Source organism: Schistocerca gregaria, chromosome 7 (genome assembly GCF_023897955.1).
Source record: "Schistocerca gregaria isolate iqSchGreg1 chromosome 7, iqSchGreg1.2, whole genome shotgun sequence".
Taxonomy (NCBI): domain Eukaryota; kingdom Metazoa; phylum Arthropoda; class Insecta; order Orthoptera; family Acrididae; genus Schistocerca; species Schistocerca gregaria.
The window spans coordinates 345044147-345066813 of record NC_064926.1 but is presented as its reverse complement, the minus strand read 5'-3'; the positions used below and the strand labels follow the sequence as shown (position 1 = coordinate 345066813).

Genomic DNA, 22667 nt, shown 5'->3' with positions numbered 1-22667 from the left:
GCTTGGTCACAGTGCAAGCGTGGTGTGGACCAGGCAGTGGTGTGGAGACAGCCGGGTGATAGAATGGAGATGTTTCCAGAATGAGATTTTCACTCTGCAGCGGAGTGTGCGCTGATATGAAACTTCCTGGCAGATTAAAACTGTGTGCCTGACCGAGACTCGAACTTGGGACCTTTGCCTTTCGCGGGCAAGCGCTCTACCAACTGAGCTACCGAAGCACGACTCACGCCCGGTACTCACAGCTTTACTTCTGCCAGTATCCGTCTCCTACCTTCCAAACTTTACAGAAGCTCTTCTGCGAAACATGCAGAACTAGCACTCCTGAAAGAAAGGATACTGTGGAGACATGGCTTAGCCACAGCCTGGGGGATGTTTCCAGAATGAGATTTTCACTCTGCAGCGGAGTGTGCGCTGATATGAAACTTCCTGGCAGATTAAAACTGTGTGCCCGACCGAGACTCGAACTCGGGACCTTTGCCTTTCGCGGGCAAGCGCTCTACCAACTGAGCTACCGAAGCACGACTCACGCCCGGTACTCACAGCTTTACTTCTGCCAGTATCCGTCTCCTACCTTCCAAACTTTACAGAAGCTCTTCTGCGAAACATGCAGAACTAGCACTCCTGAAAGAAAGGATACTGTGGAGACATGGCTTAGCCACAGCCTGGGGGATGTTTCCAGAATGAGATTTTCACTCTGCAGCGGAGTGTGCGCTGATATGAAACTTCCTGGCAGATTAAAACTGTGTGCCCGACCGAGACTCGAACTCGGGACCTTTGCCTTTCGCGGGCAAGCGCTCTACCAACTGAGCTACCGAAGCACGACTCACGCCCGGTACTCACAGCTTTACTTCTGCCAGTATCCGTCTCCTACCTTCCAAACTTTACAGAAGCTCTTCTGCGAAACATGCAGAACTAGCACTCCTGAAAGAAAGGATACTGTGGAGACATGGCTTAGCCACAGCCTGGGGGATGTTTCCAGAATGAGATTTTCACTCTGCAGCGGAGTGTGCGCTGATATGAAACTTCCTGGCAGATTAAAACTGTGTGCCCGACCGAGACTCGAACTCGGGACCTTTGCCTTTCGCGGGCAAGCGCTCTACCAACTGAGCTACCGAAGCACGACTCACGCCCGGTACTCACAGCTTTACTTCTGCCAGTATCCGTCTCCTACCTTCCAAACTTTACAGAAGCTCTTCTGCGAAACATGCAGAACTAGCACTCCTGAAAGAAAGGATACTGTGGAGACATGGCTTAGCCACAGCCTGGGGGATGTTTCCAGAATGAGATTTTCACTCTGCAGCGGAGTGTGCGCTGATATGAAACTTCCTGGCAGATTAAAACTGTGTGCCCGACCGAGACTCGAACTCGGGACCTTTGCCTTTCGCGGGCAAGCGCTCTACCAACTGAGCTACCGAAGCACGACTCACGCCCGGTACTCACAGCTTTACTTCTGCCAGTATCCGTCTCCTACCTTCCAAACTTTACAGAAGCTCTTCTGCGAAACATGCAGAACTAGCACTCCTGAAAGAAAGGATACTGTGGAGACATGGCTTAGCCACAGCCTGGGGGATGTTTCCAGAATGAGATTTTCACTCTGCAGCGGAGTGTGCGCTGATATGAAACTTCCTGGCAGATTAAAACTGTGTGCCCGACCGAGACTCGAACTCGGGACCTTTGCCTTTCGCGGGCAAGCGCTCTACCAACTGAGCTACCGAAGCACGACTCACGCCCGGTACTCACAGCTTTACTTCTGCCAGTATCCGTCTCCTACCTTCCAAACTTTACAGAAGCTCTTCTGCGAAACATGCAGAACTAGCACTCCTGAAAGAAAGGATACTGTGGAGACATGGCTTAGCCACAGCCTGGGGGATGTTTCCAGAATGAGATTTTCACTCTGCAGCGGAGTGTGCGCTGATATGAAACTTCCTGGCAGATTAAAACTGTGTGCCCGACCGAGACTCGAACTCGGGACCTTTGCCTTTCGCGGGCAAGCGCTCTACCAACTGAGCTACCGAAGCACGACTCACGCCCGGTACTCACAGCTTTACTTCTGCCAGTATCCGTCTCCTACCTTCCAAACTTTACAGAAGCTCTTCTGCAAAACATGCAGAACTAGCACTCCTGAAAGAAAGGATACTGTGGAGACATGGCTTAGCCACAGCCTGGGGGATGTTTCCAGAATGAGATTTTCACTCTGCAGCGGAGTGTGCGCTGATATGAAACTTCCTGGCAGATTAAAACTGTGTGCCCGACCGAGACTCGAACTCGGGACCTTTGCCTTTCGCGGGCAAGCGCTCTACCAACTGAGCTACCGAAGCACGACTCACGCCCGGTACTCACAGCTTTACTTCTGCCAGTATCCGTCTCCTACCTTCCAAACTTTACAGAAGCTCTTCTGCGAAACATGCAGAACTAGCACTCCTGAAAGAAAGGATACTGTGGAGACATGGCTTAGCCACAGCCTGGGGGATGTTTCCAGAATGAGATTTTCACTCTGCAGCGGAGTGTGCGCTGATATGAAACTTCCTGGCAGATTAAAACTGTGTGCCCGACCGAGACTCGAACTCGGGACCTTTGCCTTTCGCGGGCAAGCGCTCTACCAACTGAGCTACCGAAGCACGACTCACGCCCGGTACTCACAGCTTTACTTCTGCCAGTATCCGTCTCCTACCTTCCAAACTTTACAGAAGCTCTTCTGCGAAACATGCAGAACTAGCACTCCTGAAAGAAAGGATACTGTGGAGACATGGCTTAGCCACAGCCTGGGGGATGTTTCCAGAATGAGATTTTCACTCTGCAGCGGAGTGTGCGCTGATATGAAACTTCCTGGCAGATTAAAACTGTGTGCCCGACCGAGACTCGAACTCGGGACCTTTGCCTTTCGCGGGCAAGCGCTCTACCAACTGAGCTACCGAAGCACGACTCACGCCCGGTACTCACAGCTTTACTTCTGCCAGTATCCGTCTCCTACCTTCCAAACTTTACAGAAGCTCTTCTGCGAAACATGCAGAACTAGCACTCCTGAAAGAAAGGATACTGTGGAGACATGGCTTAGCCACAGCCTGGGGGATGTTTCCAGAATGAGATTTTCACTCTGCAGCGGAGTGTGCGCTGATATGAAACTTCCTGGCAGATTAAAACTGTGTGCCCGACCGAGACTCGAACTCGGGACCTTTGCCTTTCGCGGGCAAGCGCTCTACCAACTGAGCTACCGAAGCACGACTCACGCCCGGTACTCACAGCTTTACTTCTGCCAGTATCCGTCTCCTACCTTCCAAACTTTACAGAAGCTCTTCTGCGAAACATGCAGAACTAGCACTCCTGAAAGAAAGGATACTGTGGAGACATGGCTTAGCCACAGCCTGGGGGATGTTTCCAGAATGAGATTTTCACTCTGCAGCGGAGTGTGCGCTGATATGAAACTTCCTGGCAGATTAAAACTGTGTGCCCGACCGAGACTCGAACTCGGGACCTTTGCCTTTCGCGGGCAAGCGCTCTACCAACTGAGCTACCGAAGCACGACTCACGCCCGGTACTCACAGCTTTACTTCTGCCAGTATCCGTCTCCTACCTTCCAAACTTTACAGAAGCTCTTCTGCGAAACATGCAGAACTAGCACTCCTGAAAGAAAGGATACTGTGGAGACATGGCTTAGCCACAGCCTGGGGGATGTTTCCAGAATGAGATTTTCACTCTGCAGCGGAGTGTGCGCTGATATGAAACTTCCTGGCAGATTAAAACTGTGTGCCCGACCGAGACTCGAACTCGGGACCTTTGCCTTTCGCGGGCAAGCGCTCTACCAACTGAGCTACCGAAGCACGACTCACGCCCGGTACTCACAGCTTTACTTCTGCCAGTATCCGTCTCCTACCTTCCAAACTTTACAGAAGCTCTTCTGCGAAACATGCAGAACTAGCACTCCTGAAAGAAAGGATACTGTGGAGACATGGCTTAGCCACAGCCTGGGGGATGTTTCCAGAATGAGATTTTCACTCTGCAGCGGAGTGTGCGCTGATATGAAACTTCCTGGCAGATTAAAACTGTGTGCCCGACCGAGACTCGAACTCGGGACCTTTGCCTTTCGCGGGCAAGCGCTCTACCAACTGAGCTACCGAAGCACGACTCACGCCCGGTACTCACAGCTTTACTTCTGCCAGTATCCGTCTCCTACCTTCCAAACTTTACAGAAGCTCTTCTGCGAAACATGCAGAACTAGCACTCCTGAAAGAAAGGATACTGTGGAGACATGGCTTAGCCACAGCCTGGGGGATGTTTCCAGAATGAGATTTTCACTCTGCAGCGGAGTGTGCGCTGATATGAAACTTCCTGGCAGATTAAAACTGTGTGCCCGACCGAGACTCGAACTCGGGACCTTTGCCTTTCGCGGGCAAGCGCTCTACCAACTGAGCTACCGAAGCACGACTCACGCCCGGTACTCACAGCTTTACTTCTGCCAGTATCCGTCTCCTACCTTCCAAACTTTACAGAAGCTCTTCTGCGAAACATGCAGAACTAGCACTCCTGAAAGAAAGGATACTGTGGAGACATGGCTTAGCCACAGCCTGGGGGATGTTTCCAGAATGAGATTTTCACTCTGCAGCGGAGTGTGCGCTGATATGAAACTTCCTGGCAGATTAAAACTGTGTGCCCGACCGAGACTCGAACTCGGGACCTTTGCCTTTCGCGGGCAAGCGCTCTACCAACTGAGCTACCGAAGCACGACTCACGCCCGGTACTCACAGCTTTACTTCTGCCAGTATCCGTCTCCTACCTTCCAAACTTTACAGAAGCTCTTCTGCGAAACATGCAGAACTAGCACTCCTGAAAGAAAGGATACTGTGGAGACATGGCTTAGCCACAGCCTGGGGGATGTTTCCAGAATGAGATTTTCACTCTGCAGCGGAGTGTGCGCTGATATGAAACTTCCTGGCAGATTAAAACTGTGTGCCCGACCGAGACTCGAACTCGGGACCTTTGCCTTTCACGGGCAAGCGCTCTACCAACTGAGCTACCGAAGCACGACTCACGCCCGGTACTCACAGCTTTACTTCTGCCAGTATCCGTCTCCTACCTTCCAAACTTTACAGAAGCTCTTCTGCGAAACATGCAGAACTAGCACTCCTGAAAGAAAGGATACTGTGGAGACATGGCTTAGCCACAGCCTGGGGGATGTTTCCAGAATGAGATTTTCACTCTGCAGCGGAGTGTGCGCTGATATGAAACTTCCTGGCAGATTAAAACTGTGTGCCCGACCGAGACTCGAACTCGGGACCTTTGCCTTTCGCGGGCAAGCGCTCTACCAACTGAGCTACCGAAGCACGACTCACGCCCGGTACTCACAGCTTTACTTCTGCCAGTATCCGTCTCCTACCTTCCAAACTTTACAGAAGCTCTTCTGCGAAACATGCAGAACTAGCACTCCTGAAAGAAAGGATACTGTGGAGACATGGCTTAGCCACAGCCTGGGGGATGTTTCCAGAATGAGATTTTCACTCTGCAGCGGAGTGTGCGCTGATATGAAACTTCCTGGCAGATTAAAACTGTGTGCCCGACCGAGACTCGAACTCGGGACCTTTGCCTTTCGCGGGCAAGCGCTCTACCAACTGAGCTACCGAAGCACGACTCACGCCCGGTACTCACAGCTTTACTTCTGCCAGTATCCGTCTCCTACCTTCCAAACTTTACAGAAGCTCTTCTGCGAAACATGCAGAACTAGCACTCCTGAAAGAAAGGATACTGTGGAGACATGGCTTAGCCACAGCCTGGGGGATGTTTCCAGAATGAGATTTTCACTCTGCAGCGGAGTGTGCGCTGATATGAAACTTCCTGGCAGATTAAAACTGTGTGCCCGACCGAGACTCGAACTCAGGACCTTTGCCTTTCGCGGGCAAGCGCTCTACCAACTGAGCTACCGAAGCACGACTCACGCCCGGTCGGGCACACAGTTTTAATCTGCCAGGAAGTTTCATATCAGCGCACACTCCGCTCCAGAGTGAAAATCTCATTCTGGAAACATCCCCCAGGCTGTGGCTAAGCCATGTCTCCACAGTATCCTTTCTTTCAGGAGTGCTAGTTCTGCATGTTTCGCAGAAGAGCTTCTGTAAAGTTTGGAAGGTAGGAGACGGATACTGGCAGAAGTAAAGCTGTGAGTACCGGGCGTGAGTCGTGCTTCGGTAGCTCAGTTGGTAGAGCGCTTGCCCGCGAAAGGCAAAGGTCCTGAGTTCGAGTCTCGGTCGGGCACACAGTTTTAATCTGCCAGGAAGTTTCATATCAGCGCACACTCCGCTGCAGAGTGAAAATCTCATTCTGGAAACATCCCCCAGGCTGTGGCTAAGCCATGTCTCCACAGTATCCTTTCTTTCAGGAGTGCTAGTTCTGCATGTTTCGCAGAAGAGCTTCTGTAAAGTTTGGAAGGTAGGAGACGGATACTGGCAGAAGTAAAGCTGTGAGTACCGGGCGTGAGTCGTGCTTCGGTAGCTCAGTTGGTAGAGCGCAGGTCTCTCTGACATGATGATATTGCATCTGTATCCCCTTCGGTTGCCAACAAGAGAGTGAATTCACTCATAGGTTGCTGCTGTACTTTGATTAAGCTCAAGATTGGGTCCCAGGTCATGCATAATTAAAAGCTGCTGTCTTTATTTATTAGTTTGTCATATTGTCAGATCGATATGGCATATTCTAATTTTGCCATGAAGGTGTTGGACTGTTGCAACAACTTGGTGCCATAGTAATTCATGGCATGGCCATGGGGGATGCAGTGCTCTGCCACAGTGGACTTTGATGGTTACTAGTTGTTTGTTTGGCATTTATACTCTGTGTATCCGTGCTGTACAGTCTGTAAAATCCAGATAGTCTGTTGAACACACATTTTCCTGCACTGGCAAGGGACGTGGTAGACTCCCAGTTTTTGGAGTCACAGGTCTTCTTGACTGATCCCAATAACTCTTTCATCTTGGCTGGTGGGTTGAAGATGCCCTTGAAATTATGTTTCCACTATATTCTTCCAATTTTTGCTGATAATTTTCTGATGTATGGGATAATCCCCATCACAGTAGGTTTCTCCTCATCTCCAGCACACAATGGTCTCAACTTCTTTAGTCTTAATGCATGACGTATCTAGCAGTTGCTGTAATTGTTCATGTGGAACACAGCCTGTAAGTGCTGCAGTTCAGTTGCTGGACTCCCATGCATAAGTTTTTGCACAAGGGCTTATAGATGAGTGACTCCAGGGCTTCTTCAAAAGCCTCCATAAAGATATTGGTCATATCGCAAGCTAAGAGAGGATCCCACTCGCAAAATCCAGAGAAAAACATTAGATCTTCTCAAGAAGAGTTCCATTCCTTCTAAAGTGACCAAAAGTCTACGCCAACAGGCTGCAGTCCCCCCAAGACTCTACGGCCTACCCAAGATACACAAGGATGGAACACCACTTCGGCCAATTGTGAGCAACATTGGAGCTCCCACTTATTTTCTGGCCAAACATCTTGCTACACTGTTGGGTCCTCTCGTAGGCAAGTGTGATCACCACATCCGGAATTCAGAGGACTTCATAGGACGCCTGAAGACACTTAAGCTATAAGCGCTGGATATTTTAGTTAGTTTTGACGTTATATCTTTGTTTACGAAAGTACCTCTGCAGGATTCGTTAGAGCTTATCAGCAACCAGTTTGAGAGAGACATGGTGGCATTATTTAAACATGTGCTTACCTCAACTTATTTCTTATTCAATGACCAGTATTTTGAACAAGTGGACGGTGTTGCCATGGGAAGTCCTCTGTCTCCCATGGTGGCCAACTATTTTATGGAAGACTTTGAGGAAAAAGCACTGCAGTCGGCAAGTCTCAAACCTTCTTGTTTCTGGCGGTATGTAGACGATACCTTTGTGGTGTGGCCCCATGGAATGGAGACATTACCTGTGTTTCTTCGGCATCTGAACTCGCTCCATCCCAACATTAAGTTCACCATGGAAGTGGAAAAGGATGGCACCTTACCATTCCTCGATGTCTCAGTCAGGAGAAAAGCGGATGGTACACTGGGTTACAGCGTCTACCACAAATCAACTCATACGGAGCTATATTTGCAGGTGACAAGTTGCCATCACCCTGCGCAACGCAGTAGTGTCCTTCGCTCTTTGGTGCATAGAGCACATGTAGTCTCAGATGCCGACAGTCTACCTGGTGAGCTACAACACCTGAGAATGGTATTCCAACAGAATGGCTATTCCAATAGGCAGGTATGCTATGCATTCCGTTCGAAGCAAATTCTAAGCAGGGATGTAAATGAAGATGAGGAGGCACCCACTGCAACAGCGTTCTTGCCCTATTTTGGCGGCATGTCTTCGAGAATAGAAAGAATCCTCAAAAAGCACGATATCAAGTGTGTATTTCGGTCACCAGCAAAGTTGAGGAATTTATTGTGCTCGGTCAAAGACGATCTTGGCCTTAGGAAACGTGGTGTGTATAAAATCCCATGCCAATGTGGAAAATCTTACATTGGACAGACATGCCAAACCGTGCAAGAACGTTGTGTTGAACACCATCGTCACACACGCCTGGGGCAACCTGATAAATCAGCGGTAGCGGAGCATTGCCTGGACACAGGACATTGTATGCTGTACGAACAGATGGAAATTTTATCCCCAGCGTCATCTTTCTGGGACTGTGTTGTTAAGGAGGCCATACATATCCGTACAGCGGACAATCTTATCAACAGGGATGCAGGGTTTCAACTAAGCGCCGCCTGGAATCCAGCACTGGCTGCCATTAAATCGAAAAAAAGGGAAACAAGAACTTCCGATCCGTCAAGTGACGAAACGCGCAACTGAGGTTTAGTTCGGACTTTAACCACAGGAGCGTCCGGCAGCACAGTCATTGCCCACAGCGCACGCACGGATGGCCTTTCTGCGGCTCCTAGCAGGGGGCACCAGGAGCGCCGCTTTCCTCCAACTACAAGCGTCTTCCTGCGCACGCGTATTGCCTGCTCCCGGCATGATAAATTCTGTCGCCGCCGTGCGATTATCATCAGTAGCACCTTGCAGCAGTGATAACAGCAGCTACCACCACCTGATGATGTCGAGCAGTTGCATCGCCGAAATATTGTGCGAGTTACACAATACAATCCGGCGGCAAACCCGAGAAGAGTATTTGCATATTGGTCATCGTTGATGGTAGCATGAAACACATAGCTAACCCATCTGTTTGCTCATAGTATTTTCTATGTTTATGACATCATACCTCCTGAGCTGTGTGTCATACAGTGATTTCATCTTGCACGTACATTCAGTGATATAAGCAGATAATGTATGCAAAATATGTTGGCAGTAGAGTTAGTAGTAAAGAAATAAGAAATGAAAATGTCTTGCCTGACACTGAAATTATACTGCATGAGTAGCATAAATGCAGAGAGCAATAAACTATTTTCCTTCCTTTATTTTGTGGAGAATGTCAGAATGAAAATGTTTTTGAAAAGATTTTATTATTACATGTAAAATTGGTTTGAAGTCGCTAAGTGCTCTCATTCTTCAATACTGGATGAATTTAGTCCAGGTAATTTGTGCACTGTGAGTTATGGTGCATTGAGCCATAAACAGAATTTCTCACTGCAGTACTTGCCTTACTGCATTGAACCTCCCAGGTAAGATTTTACCTCTTATTGAATTGATTATTATAGAGCACTTAAAATTTTCAGATTCTGTCAATACGTGAAATATTGAAAAGCAAGGGAGTGTACGTTGGGGTGTCTGTGTGGTTGTGTGTGTGAATGTATGTACGATTGTTGGAAAAATAACTAGTTCTTGAAAACTAGTATGAATCCTGTTTTCTGTTATGCATTTCTGCACTCCATGTTAGTCCACTATAGGAGACTGGTTGCCTTTGACTTATTTTAAGTACTGCTTCATCAAGGAATTTCCATTACTGTTATACTGAAATTCAAATATTTGTTAACCCTCTAAACTGTCAGATAGGCAACCTGCAACTGGAACAATTCACCATTTTATTTGTGTAGTGTTATAGATGTTTATGAAAAGTAGGGCTGCCAAGTAACTAAAGACATAAATGAAGAAACAAAAAATGGTAGCTTGGGAAATATAAAGCTTAACATCAATAATACATTTTGACTTTCTCTCAAAACATAAGAAGCTTGTTCAGTAAGAAAAATGAACTTCTCATATCAGTACACGACAATGAAAAATCTAAAGGCATTTATATAGATGTATTATGCATAAAAAAATGTTATCTAGAAGTATCAGAAACTGAACATACGCACCTAGATGAACAGAATTTAATATCAAATTACTGTAGGCATAATATGAGGAAAGGATAGTGGTTATATACTCAAAATTAGGAATAAAATCGCAGACCACAGATCTCAGTGATACTGAATTTGACAGCTTTTTGAGTGATTACTTCCTTAGACTTGAAAACATGCAGGATCACAGTTCCAATGGTCTACAGGCTCTCAACACGAAGTGTTGTAAGCATAAAAAAAATAAATTGAATATAATAGAGGGAAACATTCCACATGGGAAAAATATATCTGAAAACAAAGATAATCTAACTTACCAAACAAAAGTGTTGGTATGTTGATAGACACACAAACAAACACAAACACACACACACACACACACACACACAAAATTCGAGCTTTCGCAACCTAAGGTTGCTTCATCAGGAAAGAGGGAAGGAGAGGGAAAGACAAAAGGATGTGGGTTTTAAGGGAAAGGGTAAGGAGTCATTCCAATCCTGGGAGCAGAAAGACTTTCCTTAGGGGGAGAAAAGGACACGTATACATTCGCACACACACACATATCCATCCGCACATATACAGACACAAGCAGACATATGTAAAGGCAAAGAGTTTGGGCAATACAGAGTTGAAACAAAAGCATAAGTGTGCATTACAGTTGCAGACAGTTAACAGGACTTTACTCACAAAGCTGTTTTACCAAAACAGTGCTGCTGCACTTTGTGAGTATCGATGCATTAAAGGGATATGGAGAGGTTCTTTTACTGCATGGAGGTTGAAGAGCATGATTCGACAGTTCTAATTAACTCATGATTTGGGTATTGCTCCTGGGAGGGGTCTTCAGTCAACTGTGCCACAAATTGTTGAAGAAGTTAATGTTGTGATGGCTGAGAATACTGAACGCGATGTGTGATCTACAAATACAGCCTGAGCTGTGTCATGACAGCTGAATGTACCATGGTCCACCACTCAAAAACTGCTGTGAACAATTGTGAAGTGGTATATCTAGTGCAGTTCCTGGCTGTCATGGGTGCAGATGATCATCGGACTGAGGAACGTTTGAATCCCAGAATCTAAAGTTACCCTCTCATTTGGAAATTAAAATGTGTTCCTTTCAATGGTCGATTCATTACTTCTATTCTGCACATCCTAACAAGTTTTTCCACAAAGTCTCAGTGTCCTACAATCACTTGTTTTTCATGGGGGCCATCTCATGTATGCAAGTTTAATTACAATCACCCTGTATAGTCTTTGTTCTAATTAGCTGAAGGTTGTTGTATGAAGCTGACAGGAAGTTGCAGTTCTGAGTGTGTAATGTCTAATTCTGAAGTTCAGACATTTTTGAATGCTGAAACTGTGTTATGCCAAAAGATTAGAATTAAATGTTCTGTGTGATAGATAAAGTGCCTGCAACTAGTTCTTTTATGTACAGAGCAAAGAAAGACATCGAAATATATTAAACCAAGATAACAAGTTAAGTAAAAACTACAAAATTTTTATAACAATCTTTTTTCCATGAAGAATTTTATCTGCACCCTGTACTTGTTCTCAGTAAAAGAACACATTACCGCAAACATATGCAAGGTAATTTTCAAGTTTATTATAAAATTATATTTTGACAAAGTAGTAGATATGAGTATTGAGATTTGAAACTGAATCAGTATTTAAAGCCCTGTGAAATTTTCCTTTCCTTTCATAGGTAAACCTGACTGAAGGGGTGCCTCCTTGCTGGAATTCCACCAAACACCACTTGTTACTTTTCAGAGCTTTATAATAGAGATTGTGATGTGCTTTTGTAAGCCAGTCATAGCTATGTCATGTGATCTCGCCAGCCGATGACGGCAGATATTCAGAGAATAGGACAGTGATGTAGTCAGCCAGTTACAACATCACTTAAGTAGTGCAAACGCACAAATAGGAAAAGTTAATGGTTTAAATTAATTTATGTAGTGTTGCTACAAAAAAGCAAAGATTTCACATATAATATTGCTCTCAAAGATTAATAAGATGCAAGAGAGGCTAAGATTTTACATATAATGTTGATCTTTTTGTGCATGTCACATTTTAAGATACATTACACAAATGTGCCAGTAAAATTTTTAATAATGACATTAATGTCTGATTTTCTGAAAAATAATTTGTTATTAGGAAAGTAATAGAATTAATGTTTCTATAAAGAGATTTCCAGTCTGCAGCAGAGTGTGTGCAGATATGAAACTTCCTAGCAAATTAAAACTGTGTGGCGGACTGAGGCTCGAAATCAGAATCTGCCACAAAATTTCATATCAGCACACACTCTGCTGCAGAGTGAAAATCTCATTCTGGAAACATGCCCAAGGCTGTGGCAAAGTCGTGTCTCCACAGTATCCTTTCCTCCAGGAGTGCTTGTTCTGCAAGTTTTGCAGGAGAGCTTCTGTGAACTTTGGAAGACAGGAGACAAGGTACTGGCAGAAGTAGAGCAGTGAGGAGGGGTCGTGAGTCATGCTTGGGTAGCTCAGTTGCTAGAGCACTTGTCCACCAAAGGCAAAGGTCCCGATTAAACCAGTTTTCCTTTGGAAAAGGTTAAGGACTTTTGAATAGGAACTGAGAAAATGTGTGGCTGACATCTGAGATGAAAATATCTTGTACTAGGAAGACAGATCTGTATATAATGCAATTCACTTGCTCTAAGCAAGATTAAAAAATCCACTACAAACAGTATAGTAAGATTCTTCAGCATATCATCAAAAAGACAAAGAACAAATACAATGCATAAAAAAATCAAAATTCCTAGAACAGGAGACATCTGTTTTTCTAATTCATGTGATAGTAAGATCATAAAAAATCAGTAAGTCATTAAAAAGTTGTTACTCTTGTGGCTGTACTTGCTGTCTCAGCCAAAGCACTAAAATACTGTGTTAACTTGGTAGCGCCACCCTTCAGATACCTTTTGTACATCATCAATGAGCCGAGGTGTATTTCTTGAAAACTGAAGTAGTAACACAGACATACTAAAGTGGAGATAAGCAACTAACTTCTAATCATAGACCCTATGCCTTTCTTCTTGTGTTCTCAAAAATGTTTGAAAAAGTAGTTTACAACATAACATCAAACCATATTTTTGAAAAAAAAAAAAACCGTCTTAGCAACAGATCTGTTTGGCTTTCATAAAGGCTTCTTTATTGAGAATGCAATATATGATATCAAGAACTCATTTGTAGGAGAACTGAGCAACAAAAACGACCCTGTTGGCATTTTCTGTGATCTTGCCAATGCCCTTTTATTTTGTGGGTAACAAAATTCTGCTAGGGTAAACTAATACAAGCGAGCAAGCAAAGTTTTGCATCACATTCCATTAAAGGTCTTCCCCTTCTATAAATGGAGTCACATCCAAATAGAAAACACAGTGTCACATTAATGAATGATAAGCAGGAATAAGATTCAACTAAAAGTAGAGAAACGTTAACTACGGTGCACAAGATTCGGTGCTTGGCTCATTCTTGTTCTTTGCCTAAGTAAATGGTTTACCCGTGACACTGGAGGACCTTTCAAAAACTGTAATGTTTGCTAATAAAGCAAATGTATTGATAAAGAGCTCAAATACACCCATAACAATTGCAGCTGAGGATTATCAGAGCATGCTTACAACTGGTTTACTGCTAATGGCTTAACCCAGAGTACAGCATAAAGTTGTATTATGCAATTAAAAAAAAACACAACTCTCACAGGCAATGTGTTTGTTGGTGAACACACAATATATTATACATGATGGTTAGAAATAGTCTGAAAAACTTGTAAAGGAGTAGCAGAGGAGCTTGTCCTGAGTAATAATTGTTCAGAAAAAAATTCATTATGTTGCACCATTTCTGAGTTAATTAACATCGAATTGAAGTTAGCAAGTCAGGTGATTGTACACATAAATTCAAGCACTTGCATATGCTAAAATGCATACTGCACAGACATCAATGTGCCCATGAGTAATCCATGGTTCAAATGATCATTGTCAGTGCCTTTTTCAGACGCGATAAATTTAATTTAGCTAAGGAAAAGCTATGTTTATTTAGTTTCAGAAAACCAAATGAAGAACATATTTGGTGACACTGTGTCTAGCAGGCTGCTTGAATTTGCATGCGTGCTGACCTGATTGGCTAACTTCAATGATAAACAACTCAGAAATAGTGTACTACATCAGTTTTTTTTCCCTCAGCACAGCATCCTCTGCAAAATCATTATGAGCTTTTCAGACCATTTCTGACCAACCCATATAAATGTTTATCCATTAGTGAATGGCCCCTGTGACTCTAATGCACGACCAGCCATACCAAATGACATGAGATTATAATAAAGGTGTAATATCAATAACAGTTAGTGTAATTAATCAGCAGACAATAGAAAGTTTCAAAGTGGCTTCATAGGTCATGACCAGAGGGATATGTATAATGGGACAGATGTCAATTCCAAATTAATCATGTTTGTAACTGGATTTCTCTGAGCTTTGGAAGATCAGTTTTTCAAGGACACAGTAAAGGATGCCACTAAGATGACACCAATAAAGCCTTGGATAACAAAAGGGTAAAAATACTATATATCAGAGTGCATTCATGCCGGGACAGCCAGGAGATATGGGAAAAACCTGGGAATTTTTTCATTTGGGAGAAAACCGGGAAAAATCCAAGAATTTTTTAGAATTCCGGGAACTTTTCATTGAAATTGCCTCTGATGAGCATGACGTCATCATTGTTTACATTAGATTTGCTTGAGCAGTTGTGAGCGGGCTCATGCACATGTGCAGTTGAGTCTCCCACTTCTGCCCACAGAAGTGTGGCTGTTAGCTGTATAAGCAGTTGCAGCAAGCAGCCAGATACTACCCAGAAAACTTTTACAGGCATGCACAAGCTGCCAGATTCACGCATGCGCAACAGGCCCTGATCTAGGGGGCAGGGGCAAACCAGGGTAGCACAGGGGGAGGGGTCCAAGTTCATATCTTGATGAAAAAAAAAATGTTTCACAAAGCACATGGCATCCAGCACACGTTTGTCTATCGATTATTCATATGATTTTGAAACGCGTCCCTGTTGATTTTTGAACATGTGTTAAGTTGATTTCCGAATGAATCATAAGTTGATTTTTGAATGTGTGCACAGTGTACGTGATGTCCTTGCCATGGGAATCCCATCACATCTTAAATAAACCATCATCCAGACAAAAGGTGACAGGTCTATATGACGTGAGTGGAGTAAAGCCAAACGGGTGAATGCCAATCACTGTTTTGTAAATGTGGTTGTCTGGGTTTGTGAATGATAAGTGTTGTTATAGTGACTAAGTGAATCAATAGATTCAGACTACCAGAGTGGAAATAAACAACTAACAGGAATAACAGGTAAGAAAGATTACGCATTATCTTCTCAGTGTATCCAAGAAAATGACAGAAAATTTTTGGCCAGACCGCTACACTACTAAGGGCCAGTTGTATAGTCCCTGGCTAGCAGCCGCCTAAGTTATATTTTGGGAGTAGTGCGGAAACGTGTTGTATGAACACGTAAAACACCTAACCGGAAAATAAACGCGGGATAACTAAACTGGTGATTGTGACCGGGTTAGTGAAGTTAATCGAAGAATAAGTTTCCACACTGACAGGAATAGTTACAGAATTAGTGATGATCAGATTGATTGTTAGGACGAGGAAAACAGGGACATCACACAAATTATAGAAGAATACCATGATTCCAAATTTATATCAAAATTTTACTACTGCTTTTTGATCTCATGCTTGAGACTGGAGTGTATGAATGAAATGTGAAACTATTTTGTAATAAATGCCTAATATGCACTTGATATTCGTACTTCGTGAATTATGTTGCCATTTTAAAAAAATGACCTATTTGTGCCAAAACAATCTCATTTATTTGATGTGTGTTACAATTGATGCAATTTTAGACAGGCGTATTTCATTTTATCTAGCAGACAGTGACAAAGTACACATAATCAGATCAAGGAACGACACTAAGCTTGGGTTCTATTTGTATTAACAGCTTTTTCAGTATTAGACAATGACATTTCATTTTCTTCATACAGCAAAATGTTTGACGAACTCTGATGAGGTAATAGATTCTTTCCCAGAAAGAAAAAGCATGCCATGTAAAGCTGTAGCAAGAAGAGAGAAAAAATGCTAGGACTTAAGGCTTGAAGGAACGTGTACTGCTTGCTTGTCTCTTGTCTTCACTGGTTTTATGCATCCTAGATTTAATTTTATGTCACAGAAAACACAAGTTATTAGCCAATAGGCAATAAAGAGTGCAAATTTTCTGAAGAGTACTTATTCTCCCAGTTACAAATAATACCATCCAGCAACTGCGAGGTTTTTATTTTTTTTCTTCTTTTTTAAAAAAAGAAAGAGGGTCACGATGTCAAACCGACCGACTGTGAGCAGGAGAATCAGCACAGAACGTTTTAATTTCCACTGTCCTGAAGATAGTTTAATGGCATCCATTACAAAATATTACACATTTGAATTCCACAGAGTGAAATACAGTGACGTGCGATAGAAGAATGTTGTGTGAAGATGTGTGGCACTGCACGTTGGCAGGGTTAAGACCAAGTAACGTGTCTTACATTTCCTCAAACACATATTTTTTATGTACAAGACTCTGCAGAAAGATATGCACTACAAAATAAACATAGTTTAAATTTTTGGCTTACTGCCTCAAATGCCAGAGGGAGAGTTGCGGGGGGGGGGGAAGGGTTTAGGTCACTATCTAATATTTCCCCGGTTCAAAAACATCTTTGGTCCTGGTGTGATGGCCCAGAGCAGTCTGAGTTGTAATGGGGAGGTGGGTAGTCTCCACGTGCCCCGCGATTACTTTTAGTGATTTTGTTGTTTCCTCTTTGTTTGTTGCTCTGACGTCTAATGAATACAAAACGGATTGCTGTGGTCAGGAGCTATCAAGTGAATGAAAATATATTCACATAGTTATGGAAGGCTGAAATACGTTATTAGTTTCAAAATTTATTTTATTTCCATCTCTCTGACAGTCAAGCATTAATGGCCTTGCAGAACAATGAAGTTATTTTTGTCAGTTTGCTAAAGAAATTTGACTTTTAATCTTTTCCCCTGAGGCAGTCAATTTATTTGAAAGGATGTGTTTAATTCCTCACTATTTGCTAGTTTCAACCGTTCCCCACATTTCGTGTGCACGTTTTCATCTTCTAGCTCATATGGCATTATGCCATAACGAAGAACCAAACATGAGATAATACAGTACTGGTACTCCAAGAAAATTTACATCCGAATCTGGAGATACAAATGTGTACTTTAAGCCAAATTATGATTTTAGTATGGTTCACGAAGTTCCGATGCTTTTGGAGTAACATCTGATGTCGTCTTTCTTTTGTGACATAATGTAAGATCTTTTACATGTACGAACATACGGGCTTCCACGCCAACGTAGCTGCGCAAACATGGTGACTCCTGTTACCTGGTTCCCTATGGCAACTGCTGAAACAAATCTATTTGTAACAGGTCGTTGGAAAATATTGCAAATGGTCATTTGAAAAGCATTACTTTCAAAGTAAATTTTCTTTTGCACAAGATGAACTATGTTCGAGAATGTATGATGAATTTCTTAAATCACAGAGCATTTGACTCTATTTAAAAATCAACCCTTTTAGGACAACGATTTTGAGGAATTTCGAGCCCAGAAAATCAGACATTAATGTCATTACTAAAACTTTTACTGGCACATTTGTGTAATGTATCTTAAAATGTGACATGCACAAAAAGATCAACATTATATGTAAAAGCTTAGCTTCTCTTGCATCTCATTAATCTTTGAGAGCAATATTATATGTGAAATCTTTGCTTTTTTGTAGCAACACTACATAAATTAATTTAAACCATTAACTTTTCCTATTTGTGCGTTCGCACTACTTAAGTGATGTTGCAACTGGCTGACTACATCACTGTCCTATGTTCTGAATATCTGCCGTCATCGGCTGGCGAGATCACATGACATAGCTATGACTGGCTTACAAAAGCACATCACAATCTCTATTATAATGCTTTGAAAAGTAACAAGTGGTGTTTGGTGGAATTCGAATTTATACCTTTTTAATACAAAAATAACAGCATACATGTTGCTGCACATCAAAGATCTTTCCAGCAAGTGTTTTTTCCCCGAGTTTTGTTTTCTACACCTGTGCATACAATCATAACTAATCAAAGGATTGATAAGTTTTACAGTTCCTAGGAAAAGTATACTGTCACTTAACACAGAAAAAGTGTATTTTCACCAGGGGGAAAGTGTATTTTTAACCGGGAAATCTGGGATCTTTTTTTTCCTTTTCTGCATATACACCCTGTATATGCAAGGAAAAGGAAGATGTATGAAATGGTGAGGACAAACAGAGAAGAAAGACTGATTTCATATTACAAGAAAAACTGTGAAATTTTAAAAAAAATAAAAAATGATAAAAATTAAGAAACATCTCTATAATATCTGAAATTAATAGTTTAGATAATAAAATTAAATCTACAAGGACAATACTTAAAGAAGAAAAAAGGAAATAAGTTATAATATGTGAAGACCTTGTTGTTAAAGGTAACAACATATTGTAGCAGCCAGATAGTCAGTATATTTATTAATTGTTTTCTGATACACGTGGCAACTCCTGCTTTTCCCATACCTTCCATTCAGAAATAGACCACTGATTTATAGCCTCTGTGTTTAACAAATGTATTTCTGTATCCGTAGAGCAAGGTGGCGCAGTAGTTAGCTCACTGGACTCGCATTCCTGAGTACGGCGGTTCCATCCCACGTCCGCCAATCCTGATTTAGGTTTTCCATGATTTCCCTAAATTGCTTTAGGCAAATGCTGGGATGGTTCCTTTGAAAGGGCACAGCCGACTTCCTTCACCATCCTTCCCTAATCTGATGAGGCCGATGACCTCACATTTTGGTCTCCTCCCCCAAATCATCCCAACCCAACCATATTCCTGTATTCACATGGTGACCAGATAGATGTAATAAATATGCATTTTGTTATTTATTACTGGATGTAATGCTTGCTGCAGTTGTGAGCATAATCATTGAATTTTATGGCTAATGATTCCAATGCATCATCATTTCTGCAGGAGCTATGATTTTTTACTCTATTTCGTATGTTTTGCTGTTTTTTTTATTTCTTGTCCAACAACAATCCAGATTGTTGTTGTTTCATTTTGACCATAGGGCACACATTTCAATTTCTTAATAACAGTCTGATGGATTTGACAGTATTGGTGGCAATAGGGTTTCAGCTCTTGACTACTGCTTATTCCCATTATTACGTAGAGCTCCCTATCCTCTGTAATCTTATATACACAGTGGTAGTTCAATAATTGTTTGAGCCAAAATCTTATATTTCATTTGTGTAGAATGGATTTCTATGGTGTGTTTTCTTTCTGACCTCCTGGTAGAATACAAACATTTGTTATTTAAATGCTGTCACTAAGTCTGTGTGATATTATTACAGGAACAGTTTTTGGTGACCCACATTTTATCACATTTGATAATGTTGAGTATACGTTCAACGGAAAAGGAGAATTTGTACTGGTTCGAGTGGACACAGAAAAGCTGAGGTTAGATGTCCAAGGCCGGTTTGAACAAATGCCAAAGAATGTTTATGGAGAAGTAATGGCAACGCAACTGACAGCTGTTGCTGGTAAGATACAAAAGTTTGATCTAATATTCTTACTTTTTGTAACACTTTCATGCAGACTTTTTTTATTGCCAGGAGCTTTAAATTACTTTTTCTGTGAATTTTGTTTGCAGTTTTTTATTACAATAATAACTTTTTGTATAATAATAGAACTTGCAGAAAATATCATATTAAGTGAAGAAGAAGCTCTATGGAACAGAGTAAATAGACATTGCAACCAAACTGTGGAAGCATAAAATTACTACTTGAAGGGAGTGTAAAGACAGGAGAGATTTCATTGATATCAACTTAGCTGAAAGAAAGAACAGCAATTTACAGAAAAAAATCTGTTGCCCAGTCTACACATTATAAACTAGTGATTAATAATATACTCACAATTACTGAATATCATGTTACTAACTAAAACTGGTAGCCATGATCAGATACATACAGAAAGATTAACAAATGTCAATAGAAGTGGATGTGTGCATAAAGTTGTACATATGTTTCATTAAGCTTAAAACAATGAAGAAATGAACACATTCCTACAGATGTAGGCAAATTGTTTACACATAACAATGTGACTGATGACTTGAACTGGAATACCTACAAAATTTAAGAGATAATAGAGTGAAGATAATAAGACATACAAAATTTAAGAGACAATAGAGTGAAGGTAAAAGATGCAGCATGAATTATTGTCAATTCAAGAACTGTATAAAAGGATAGATAGCTACTCATGATATAGGGAGGTGTTGAGAGTCCGGCTCAATGAAAAAGGCAGCAGGATGTCATTTCACTATCAGACGTAGCCCTTCATCAGACATAGATAATAAAATCCATGCTCTCTCTTTCTCTCTCTCTCTCTCTCTCTCTCTCTCTCACACACACACACACACACACACACACACATACATACACTTATCACCACTGTCGTCTCAGAGTTCCAAAGTTCAACTGCAACTGCGTCTGATGTGAGAAGTGATCTGTACTTCAGTGGGTAGTGGATGTAGAAAGGAAATATGGAGCAGAGAGGGGTAGCAGGGCAGGGATGAGGGAAGATGATACTGCAGCTTGTGGAAGCATGCAGGGATGTGGCGGGGGCAGGATTGTAAGCCACTAGGTGCAGCATCATTAAGCTAAGCTTAGTTGGGAGCTCCAATGTTAGGCGCGTAATGGGGCCCCTTAGGGATACGGCGGCTAAGGAGGGGAAGAAATCCAGTGTGCACTCTGTGTGCATTCCGGGAGGAGTCATTCCTGATGTGGAAAGGGTCCTTCCGGATGCCATGAAGAGCACAGGGTGCAGCCAGCTGCAGGTGGTGGCACATGTCGGCACTAATGACGTGTGTCGCTTTGGATCTGAGGAAATTCTCTCTGGATTCCAGCGGCTATCTGATTTGGTGAAGGCTGCCGGTCTTGCTTACGAGATGAAGGCAGAGCTCACCATCTGCAGCATCATTGACAGAACCAACTGTGGACCTTTGGCGCAGAGCCAGGTGGAGGGTCTGAATCAGAGGCTCAGACGGTTTTGCGACCGTATTGGCTGCATATTCCTTGACTTGCGCCATAGGGTGGTGGGGTTTCGGGTTCCGCTGAATAGGTCAGGAGTTCACTACACTCAGCTGGCGGCTACACGGGTAGCGGAGGCTGTGTGGCATGGACTGGGCAGTTTTTTAGGTTAGAAGGCCTCGGGAAAGTGCGGGATGGGCTGCAATGTCAAAGGGTGCTTGGCAATTACAGGACGTGCTTGGATCAAGGAACAGTCGGAATTATAGTTGTAAATTGTTGTAGTTGCGCTGGAAAAGTCCCTGAGCTTCAAGCGCTAATAGAGAGCACAGAAGCTGATATCGTTATAGGTACAGAAAGCTGGCTAAAGCCTGACCCCCAGACTCCGGTGATACAGTTGCGGAACAGTTCACAGAAAGTTTGAGTCTCATAACAGATAAATACCCCACTCATACGGTTATAGTTGGTGGGGACTTCAACCTACCCTCGGTATGTTGGCAAAAATACTTGTTCAAAACCGGTGGTAGGCAGAAAACGTCTTCCGAGATTGTCCTAAATGCATTCTCCGAAAATTATTTCGAGCAGTTAGTCCACGAACCCACGCGAATTGTAAATGGTTGCGATAACACACTTGACCTCTTGGCCACAAACAATCCAGAGCTGATAGAGAGCATCATGACTGATACAGGGATTAGTGATCACAAGGTCATTGTAGCTAGGCTCAATACCATTTCTTCCAAATCCATCAGAAACAAACGCAAAATAATTTTATTTAAAAAAGCGGATAAAGTGCCACTAGAAGCCTTCCTAAAAGACAATTTGCATTCCTTCCGAACTGATTATGCGAATGTAGACGAGATGTGGCTCAAATTCAAAGATATAGTAGCAACAGCAATTGAGATATTCATACCTCATAAATTGGTAAGAGATGGAACGGATCCCCCGTGGTACACAAAAAAGGTCCGAACGCTGTTGCAGAGGCAACGGAAAAAGCATGCGAAGTTCAGAAGAACGCGAAATCCCGAAGATGGACTAAAATTTACAGACGCGCGAAATTTGGCACGTACTTCGATGCGAGATGCCTTTAATAGGTTCCACAACGAAACATTGTCTCGAAATTTGGTAGAAAATCCGAAGAAATTCTGGTTGTATGTAAAGTACACAAGCAGCAAGACGCAGTCAATACCTTCGCTGCGCAGTGCCGATGGTACTGTTATCGACGACTGTGCCGCTAAAGCGGAGTTATTGAACGCAGTTTTCCA

The 22667-nt window shown here is 42.8% G+C and overlaps 1 protein-coding gene and 18 non-coding genes across 20 annotated transcripts in view; 1 reads left to right on the top strand and 18 right to left on the bottom strand.

The window, feature by feature from the left end:
* The window catches only part of LOC126282127 (protein mesh), a 272702-nt gene that overhangs the window by 140239 nt on the left and 109796 nt on the right, over nt 1-22667 (top strand). For both annotated transcript variants that reach the window (XM_049981598.1, XM_049981597.1), the window contains exon 13: nt 19735-19923. In XM_049981598.1, coding sequence (XP_049837555.1) covers nt 19735-19923 — 189 coding nt within the window. The remainder of the gene's footprint in view (nt 1-19734; nt 19924-22667) is intronic.
* On the bottom strand, nt 445-519 carry Trnas-cga (transfer RNA serine (anticodon CGA)). Its single transcript has one exon. It is a non-coding gene; the product is annotated as a tRNA-Ser (tRNA).
* Trnas-cga (transfer RNA serine (anticodon CGA)) lies at nt 745-819 on the bottom strand. The gene has a single exon. It is a non-coding gene; the product is annotated as a tRNA-Ser (tRNA).
* Nucleotides 1045-1119, bottom strand: Trnas-cga (transfer RNA serine (anticodon CGA)). Its single transcript has one exon. It is a non-coding gene; the product is annotated as a tRNA-Ser (tRNA).
* On the bottom strand, nt 1345-1419 carry Trnas-cga (transfer RNA serine (anticodon CGA)). The gene has a single exon. It is a non-coding gene; the product is annotated as a tRNA-Ser (tRNA).
* Nucleotides 1645-1719, bottom strand: Trnas-cga (transfer RNA serine (anticodon CGA)). The gene has a single exon. It is a non-coding gene; the product is annotated as a tRNA-Ser (tRNA).
* Trnas-cga (transfer RNA serine (anticodon CGA)) lies at nt 1945-2019 on the bottom strand. Its single transcript has one exon. It is a non-coding gene; the product is annotated as a tRNA-Ser (tRNA).
* Nucleotides 2245-2319, bottom strand: Trnas-cga (transfer RNA serine (anticodon CGA)). Its single transcript has one exon. It is a non-coding gene; the product is annotated as a tRNA-Ser (tRNA).
* On the bottom strand, nt 2545-2619 carry Trnas-cga (transfer RNA serine (anticodon CGA)). The gene has a single exon. It is a non-coding gene; the product is annotated as a tRNA-Ser (tRNA).
* On the bottom strand, nt 2845-2919 carry Trnas-cga (transfer RNA serine (anticodon CGA)). The gene has a single exon. It is a non-coding gene; the product is annotated as a tRNA-Ser (tRNA).
* Nucleotides 3145-3219, bottom strand: Trnas-cga (transfer RNA serine (anticodon CGA)). The gene has a single exon. It is a non-coding gene; the product is annotated as a tRNA-Ser (tRNA).
* Trnas-cga (transfer RNA serine (anticodon CGA)) lies at nt 3445-3519 on the bottom strand. Its single transcript has one exon. It is a non-coding gene; the product is annotated as a tRNA-Ser (tRNA).
* Nucleotides 3745-3819, bottom strand: Trnas-cga (transfer RNA serine (anticodon CGA)). The gene has a single exon. It is a non-coding gene; the product is annotated as a tRNA-Ser (tRNA).
* Nucleotides 4045-4119, bottom strand: Trnas-cga (transfer RNA serine (anticodon CGA)). Its single transcript has one exon. It is a non-coding gene; the product is annotated as a tRNA-Ser (tRNA).
* Trnas-cga (transfer RNA serine (anticodon CGA)) lies at nt 4345-4419 on the bottom strand. Its single transcript has one exon. It is a non-coding gene; the product is annotated as a tRNA-Ser (tRNA).
* On the bottom strand, nt 4645-4719 carry Trnas-cga (transfer RNA serine (anticodon CGA)). The gene has a single exon. It is a non-coding gene; the product is annotated as a tRNA-Ser (tRNA).
* On the bottom strand, nt 4945-5019 carry Trnas-uga (transfer RNA serine (anticodon UGA)). The gene has a single exon. It is a non-coding gene; the product is annotated as a tRNA-Ser (tRNA).
* Nucleotides 5245-5319, bottom strand: Trnas-cga (transfer RNA serine (anticodon CGA)). Its single transcript has one exon. It is a non-coding gene; the product is annotated as a tRNA-Ser (tRNA).
* On the bottom strand, nt 5545-5619 carry Trnas-cga (transfer RNA serine (anticodon CGA)). Its single transcript has one exon. It is a non-coding gene; the product is annotated as a tRNA-Ser (tRNA).